The following is a 7,927-nucleotide window of genomic DNA, read 5'->3' as shown; positions in this document are numbered from 1 at the left end:
AACTTGATAACAAAAAAGGACTTCGCAGTTTGCATTAAACTATGCACAATTGAACTCTAACTTGTGCATAACCGTGAATGACTCTGCATTATACTTTGACGAACCTGCTTCTACTTGGATGAGCGAATTCAAGATTGCATATATTTTGAAAGTTAAAAAAAATTCTCTCTTTTTTAATAGATTTCATTTAGATTTTAATTTTTATTTAATATATTTAAGTTAAATGAATAGACTTGTACTAATATAAAATATTTGTATCTTTATTAATAAATAAATTATAATAATATGAAAGTATTATGATAACATTACTTTTTAATTAAATTTAAAGAGTAAAAACAAAAGAACACTCGTGGCAATGTAATCTTTCCATATCTTGAAAAGTGGGTATTCATGAACAATTTAAGTAATTGACCAAAACAAAGAACAATTTAAGTATGTTTTTTCTTACCTTGTTAGAAAAGTTCATGAAAATTTGAAGATACAATTTTGTGATTTCGTTTCCTTCTCAGTCTGAATGTCAAAAATAGAAAAAAATAGGATTCAAATTCACACATGTATTCAAACGAGGATTTATTCGATGGTATGTTTCTCTTCATTCCCTTTTTGCAAATTCAGCTGAAAAGGAAAAAAGAAACAAAATCCAAAAATTCAAATATCAGGATTTTGCAATCTCATTGTCACGCCAGAAAATCCTCATATTTTCTCCAAATGACTGTTTTGTCCTCAGGACTCTCTCATTGGACAATTTATGTTGACTTCAAGGTGCTATCGTGGTCCTGCCTACACTGTATAACTACTGTTTAAAGACAATACAGTTTAAAACCAGGCAACGTCAGAGGAGAGACAACACACGCGCGTGCTTTTCACGGACTGGGAAAGGGAGCGGACATCACGAACCGCTGTTTTGTTAGTGGGGCCCACGCGCCTCTCACACTCTCTCTCCTGTCTTATATATTGCCAAAACCCAAGAATAAAGAGAGAGAATTTGTAGAGAGAGAAAGCATTGAGAAAGGGACTATCAGAGTTTAGAAGATACAGAGAGAGAAAGAGAGAAAATCTGTGCATGCCATTGAGTGAAGAACCAAGAGGAACAAGGAGGAGGCACTGGAATCAAAATGGGTTTTGGGTGTTGATTCAAAGGGTCTTTTTTGTTTTTCATTAAAAAATTATTTTTTTGTTAGAGAAAACAATTATTCAAGGACTTGAAAGCCATTGACTTTCTGATTCCCTTCGAGTCATTGTAAGTCAGCTCTACTATTTTTTTATTCAATTGTTGTATGTGTTGCATACAAAATATTTTTTTCCCCTAATCCTTGATTGATTTATATGTGTTATGTTATTACATGTTATGTTAAGGTATGGTAGTAACATATAATGTTCTCTCTCTCTCTCTCTCTTCTTTTACAGATCCCAGAGAGAGAAAGCGTGGAAGGATCTGAAAATTAAAGTTTAAAAGCCATAAAAGAGAAGAACTTTCTGGCATTTTACTTTGTCACTGCCAAACAAAAGTGTAAAAAGGTATCATTTTTGCCTCCGTACCTGGCTTGGCTTCTAAATATTCGAACATTTTATCTGTTTAATTCGAACTTGTATCAGTGGGGGAGAGTTGGTGGTGAGTCAATTGAGTCTTTTTGCTTTGATTTCAGTATGATGCATTGGAAAAGGAAGGTGCAGTGTGAATCTTGTTTTTGTTTTTGTCTTTTTTCATAAAAAATTCTCACTTCCACATGGCCTTGTCTATTTATTTATATATTTATTTATTTTCTTATGCATTGACTTTGGCTTAGACCCTTCTATGTTTTCTTTCCTTAGAATTTTTTTTCAATACAGACAAATAATTGGTCGGTTCAGGTGTGAAATACAGAAAAGAAAAGAATTTGGGACATTTGCTCTTGTTGCTGAGGAGGGTTGTGCAAATTCGAGAAACAGGTGCGAACATTGGATCAGAAAAAAAAGGGTTTTTTTTGTCCTGTGCCTGCTTACATCTGCATCTGTAGTAAACATAATTCTAGAGAGAGAAATGGGATAAAAGTCATGCATGGAGCGTTGACAAGGAAATACCTTTTTATTTTTTTGGTTCTGTTGTGTATACATCCTTTTCCAATATAATTCAATATGTGAACATTTGACTCGATTTGGGTTAAAGGTCAAAAGTTGAGTAAAGAATCCAAGGCTGAAAAGGTGGTTTGAGAGTGAGAGTGACAAATTCAGAAAACAACCTGGAGAACAAAGGCTCAGAGAAACAAAAAAGAGAATAGAGTACTTGCGTGCTCATTATATAGGAACTTTTGGGAGATAGGGTAGAAAAAGGTCCATTGATTTTTTAACTTTATATCGGATTTGAGGGTTTTAGTAGCAGCAACAGTAGGAACAGTGGTTTTGGGGGTGCAAGAGTTGAGGTTGATAATTTTACATAGAATCACTTCATGGCTAGTGTGTCCATTTTTGAGCTCTCTTTTATCTCATCCTGTTATCATTTCAAAGCAAAATTCAACTAACTTGTCTTTATCCACTGTATGCTTCATCTTCTCTTTGATTCAGAACTCTTACAGTGTATGCTGTTTGTTGTTTGCTTTATTATTATAAATTTGATTTGTGCATCTTATTATTCATCCTTGCCGTTGTTTTTGTTGCTAATGGGATTATTGTAGTGCAGAAAAGGAAAATGGAGGGCAATAGTGAGATGGGTCTTCTTGGAGAAAGTTTTGATACTAATTTTGTGGGGAGGATGAGGGATGATGAGTATGAAAGCCGGTCTGGGAGTGATAATTTCGATGGAGGATCTGGTGATGATCAAGATGCTGGTGATGATCAACCACAGAAGAAGAAGAAGAAGTACCATAGACACACCCCTCAACAAATTCAGGAGCTTGAAGCGTATGCCTTTATGAAATTGTGCAATTCTGTTTTCAAATATTTGTAATTGAGTTGTTTGCTAGGTTGATTTTTATGTTGAATTATGCTTTTTTGTTTTAGGTTCTTCAAGGAGTGTCCTCATCCAGATGAGAAGCAAAGATCAGATCTTAGTAAGAGGCTTGGCTTGGAGAATAAGCAAGTCAAATTCTGGTTTCAGAATCGACGAACCCAGATGAAGGTTAGTTGGAATCGATTGAAATCAGTTGCCCTTGTTTCGTGTTACTTTAATTTAAAGAAGACGCGGTTAACAAGCTTTTAAGTGGATCCGACATAGACATCCGACACGATGAAGACACTTTGATATGCAAATGTCCAAAATATAGGAGACCGTTACACTGCATATATATTGAACAAATGAAATAGAATATGAGTAACATAACCGAAGATCTTAATTACTAATCATTTGTATATTCTTTAATACTCACATTTTCCTCATGATAAAGAACTTTACAAAAGAATTGAGAGGCATTTTTATATTGAAATTGACTTCTCTAAAAGTTAAAAAGTGAATTTTTTTAATGATACTAATGTGTGTCCATTTATATAGAGCTGTTGACTCAAATGTCAGGATCATAAAACAGTGTTGGCTCAGGTGTCCGAATTGTATGGAAGTGTTAATTCAAGTGTTTAGTTGAGACATTTTTTAATTCGACACCTAATAAGGAGTATCTGACATGTTGGATAGGTGTTGCTGTTGGATACGTGTCCCAACACATCAAATGCAGTATGTTGTTAAAAAGTAACGTGCAGTTATTTAGGCTGAAGTGTTATTTAATGTTGGGGGTAGGGAATGTGCAGAATAAAACAGACACGAGTCGGCTTATGTTATTATTTGTACACTTTTATAATTGTTTGTTGATGCCATTCAAGATATTCTACTAAATGAATTGCTTTTCTTGAACCAGACGCAACTGGAACGCCATGAGAACATGATTCTTAGGCAGGAAAATGAGAGGCTCCGAGCTGAGAACAGTGTAAGGAAGGATGCTTTGGCAAATCCGATATGCAACAACTGTGGTGGACCAGCTGTTCCTGGCCAAATTTCATTGGAAGAACATCAGACTAGAATTGAAAATGCTCGGCTAAAGGAGGAATTGAACCGAATATGTGCCCTAGCAAACAAGTTCCTGGGCCGGCCCCTCTCATCACTGGCCAGTCCCATTCCTCTGCCAGCCTCAAATTCTGGTCTAGAGCTTGCTATTGGAAGAAATGGGATGAATGGTTCAGGCAATTTTGGCATGTCCTTGCCAATGGGACTTGACGTGGCAGATGGTGTTTTGGGCTCCTCACCTGCAATGTCTGGTATGAGTGTTAGATCACCAATGGGAATGATTGGAAATGAAGTCCAGATTGAGAGATCTATGCTTCTAGATCTTGCATTAACTGCTATGGATGAATTAATCAAGTTGGCTCAGCCAGATACCCCTCTTTGGATTAAGAGTCCTGATGGAAGGAATGAAGTATTGAACCATGAGGAGTATGCAAGAACATTTTCTCCTTATCATGGTCCCAAACCAACTGGTTATGTAACCGAAGCTACAAGAGAAACTGGTATAGTATTAGTCAACAGTTTAGCCCTTGTGGAAACATTGATGGACACGGTATAGTCCCTAACAACTTCTTAGTCTTGGATGAATTTATTTTACTTTATTGGAGATCTACAGCATTCACGCACAAATCAATAATAGATTCAAGAGAAGTATTGTCCTATTGTATGCCTTGTTTATCTTATAGTTCATAAAATTTGGCATATAGTTCGAAGAAATTTTCTTGTACAAAAAATTGATACGTTGATATAAATTGACCATGACCATTCGGTCTTAAATTGGTAATGTTTGTTGAATAATTTTTTCAATTTATCATGTATGTCATTAGGATCGATGGTCAGAGATGTTTTCTTGTGTGGTTGCTAGTGCTGTCACCCTGGATGTAATATCTGGTGGTATGGGAGGAACCAGAAATGGTGCTTTGCAAGTGGTATGTTCCTCTATTGCGTGTTTGATCTTTGCTTTATTTTGCTGGAACTGATGAGGAAATGTTTTTCAGATGCTTGCTGAGGTTCAATTGCTTTCTCCACTAGTTCCTGTTCGTCAATTGAGTTTCCTCAGGTTTTGCAAACAGCATGCGGAAGGTGTATGGGTTGTTGTTGATGTTTCAGTTGACATTGGTCGTAATGCTACCAATGCACAGCCATTAATGAGCTGCAGGAGGCTTCCTTCTGGCTGTATTGTGCAGGATATGCCCAATGGTCTCTCCAAGGTAAGCACTGTTATATAATATTTAGACACATTTTCTTTTGTACTGCATCCTTTCTTGCTTGCTGGAGGTTCAGTTTTTACATATAAAATTTTTAAGGTCTTTTATAATTTAGTATCAAAGGAGCAGTTTGTTATGGCTGACATTTTAGTTTTGCAAGAGCTTGCACTGGATTCCATCATACCTGCACTATAATACCAAGCATGCATTTACAGTGTTATTTGTCCCAAAAGATCTTTTTGGTGGTTTACTATAAGTGGTTAACATAAAATGAACCAAACCGAAGTGTACAGCCTTTTTTGCTGTTTTTATCAAGTTTGTAAATCTACAGTGATTGAGAGATGGGTTTACTGGAACTACATGGTTGAAATAACAGGAGTTTGCATGTTTTATTATGGCAATGAATTTGTACTAATCTTCAGATTGACAGAAAGTAAATTATACTGTTGTAGATTACTTGGGTTGATCATTACCAATATGATGAGAGTGTTGTTCACCAACTTTATCGCCCATTAGTTAATTCTGGCATTGGCTTTGGTGCTCAAAGATGGATTAACACCCTCCTAAGGCAGTGTGAATGCTTTGCAATCCTCATGTCTCCAATCCCATCTGAGGACCCCACAGGTATGTCACAATGTCTCCTTCAACACTTGTTCATTTTGCTTAATACAGTTAAAAGTTCCCATTTTTATGGACATCATTCTTCCCAGCCTTAAACCAATCCGGTAAGAGAAGCATGCTGAAGCTTTCACAACGCATGACTGATTATTTCTGCTCTGGGATTTGTGCTTCATCCACTCGCAAGTGGGATGTCCTTCATGTTGGTAATCTGAGTGATGACATGAGAATCATGGCCCGGAAGAATGTGGATGACCCGAGTGAGGCTGGCATTGTGCTGAGCGCTTCAACTTCTGTTTGGATGCCGGTCTCGCGGCAAAGGGTGTTTGACTTTCTGCGTGATGGACAGTTGAGAGGCGAGTGGGACATGCTGTCCAATGGGGGACCAATGCAGGAGATGCTCCATATTGCTAAGGGACAAGAACATGGAAATTGTGTTTCTATCCTCCGTGTAAGTGCTCTTTTCTATCATGCACTTTGCAAGTTTTTTGTTTCTGTCTAAGATCTTCAGCATGCAAAGTAAACCCATTTGAAGGGACAGAACTATTTTGGGGTCATTTTCCGAGCAAAGCTTCTCACTGTTGAGTTTGGCTGCATAAAGAAAAGTCATCATCACCTTCCATTTAACATTCTCTTTGTTATTTTTGTGACATTTGTAGGCTGCTAACAGCAACGAGAGCAACGTGCTATATCTGCAAGAGTCATGGAGTGATACCTCCGGTTCAATGGTGGTGTATTCCCCTATCAACATGCAATCCTTGAACATGGTGATGAGCTGCGAAGATTCATCTTTCGTCACTCTCCGTCCTTCGGGCTTTGTTGTTTTGCCAGATGGTCATTCAAACAATGGCGATGGCAGTGGTGGTAGTGACAGCGGCGGAAGCTTACTAACCGTTGGGTTACAAATGTTGCAGAATGGCCAGCATGCAGCTAAACTCACTGTGGAGTCCATTGAAACTGTTAATAACCTAATCACATGCACCATTCAGAAGATCAAAGATGCACTTGGAGTTGCATGATGAACCCTTTGGTTGATTCAATTTATATACATTAAAACCCTATTGATTATATTTTTTTACTTTGAAAATGACAACATAAAAGAGGGTCTTATATTTGGATGTATAGTGGATTCTAGCATAGTGGAAGAGGTTGAGATAGAGAAAGGGTTTTGAGTCAAGAACGAACCGCGAATTAGCAAAGTGCAATTTGCTTTGTTGTGGTGTGGTTCGGGTATTGACTCGTTACGTGTTAGTCTCAACTCTCTTATATGACCAAAAGAATATTGTTATTCATACATCCTTTATTTATAGTTGAAGTAAAACTGCTTGACTTTGTTATTACTTTGTATTTATAATTTATTTATTAAATGCATTTTCATGTTTCAGTTCTTATATTTTATGGGCTCGTATCGTTACATTACTTTGTTGTTGTAATAAAGCGCGTGGTTGGTGTAGGAAGGTTTTGGAATGTTCAGCAATTTCGAACCAAAAATAAACTAAAAAGAAAAGAAACTTTATCGAAATCTTAATTTTTTTTTCAACAAAATAATCTTGATTCAATTTCGAACCTTTAGATATTTACATTTATTATCTTTATTGTCAAAATTATATTTGATTCACGTTAATTATTTGCATGCGCGGACATACAAATGCAAATGCGCACGCGAGGCACGTACACGCGCAAGATGTGCCATGAGAATATATGCTGGTAATTTACGGATTGATTAAGAAATTTTTATGCATCTGTTAATGGAGTGAGCTTGGATATTGAAGTATGTGTTTCTAGGATTCGTTTGTATATAAAATTATTGAATATGATCATAACTTTATTCTTTTAATATACTTTTGATAAGCGTTTAAACTTGATATTGTGTTATTATTGCTATAATAAAATATTGTGTTGTTTTTGTAATTTAGATGTTTTATTCTTTCTTTAAGTTATACTTTTGTATATAAATTATTTTTAAAAATTTGTAACTTTTTTAATGAATATTTACGGATATTCGTAAATATTTAAGGATAACAATAAATTCATTTAAAATTTGCTTAATGAGCATTTGCATGGATACACGAGACAGATTTTTACAATCGGTGATATTCTTATATACAGCATACGCGCAAATTAAATTCGCACAAAT

The 7,927-nt window shown here is 36.1% G+C and overlaps 1 protein-coding gene across 3 annotated transcripts; it reads left to right on the top strand.

Annotated features, from left to right (window-relative positions):
- The first annotated feature begins 978 nt into the window (after positions 1-978).
- LOC113867767 (homeobox-leucine zipper protein ANTHOCYANINLESS 2-like) lies at positions 979-7,177 on the top strand. 3 transcript variants are annotated; one of them, XM_027503223.1, is made up of 11 exons: positions 979-1,240; positions 1,408-1,518; positions 1,831-1,929; positions 2,657-2,877; positions 2,977-3,094; positions 3,822-4,517; positions 4,792-4,893; positions 4,963-5,175; positions 5,625-5,796; positions 5,883-6,241; positions 6,450-7,177. In XM_027503223.1, the coding sequence occupies exons 4-11, from the start codon at positions 2,666-2,668 to the stop codon at positions 6,807-6,809; spliced, it is 2,232 nt and encodes a 743-aa protein (XP_027359024.1). In that variant the 5' UTR covers positions 979-1,240; positions 1,408-1,518; positions 1,831-1,929; positions 2,657-2,665; the 3' UTR covers positions 6,810-7,177. The 3 variants fall into 3 exon arrangements, with proteins under 3 accessions (XP_027359024.1, XP_027359026.1, XP_027359025.1); XM_027503225.1 differs by lacking the exon at positions 1,831-1,929 and having other exon boundaries at positions 6,450-7,171; XM_027503224.1 differs by lacking the exon at positions 979-1,240 and having other exon boundaries at positions 1,488-1,518; positions 1,813-1,929; positions 6,450-7,171.
- Positions 7,178-7,927: the final 750 nt, after the last annotated feature.

Source organism: Abrus precatorius, unplaced genomic scaffold, assembly GCF_003935025.1.
Source record: "Abrus precatorius isolate BTA unplaced genomic scaffold, Abrus_2018 Scaffold5, whole genome shotgun sequence".
NCBI lineage: Eukaryota > Viridiplantae > Streptophyta > Magnoliopsida > Fabales > Fabaceae > Abrus > Abrus precatorius.
This window is presented reverse-complemented; position numbering and strand designations above follow the sequence as displayed.

What these genes read in the sequence shown, in the direction of transcription:
- LOC113867767 (XM_027503223.1), top strand. Translation starts at nt 2,666, where the DNA reads ATGGAGGGCAATAGTGAGATGGGTCTTCTTGGAGAAAGTTTTGATACT. An exon ending in CAAATTCAGGAGCTTGAAGC is followed by an intron (nt 2,878 to 2,976) that starts GTATGCCTTTAT and finishes TTTTTGTTTTAG; the next exon opens with GTTCTTCAAGGAGTGTCCTC. An exon ending in TGCCCAATGGTCTCTCCAAG is followed by an intron (nt 5,176 to 5,624) that starts GTAAGCACTGTT and finishes ATACTGTTGTAG; the next exon opens with ATTACTTGGGTTGATCATTA.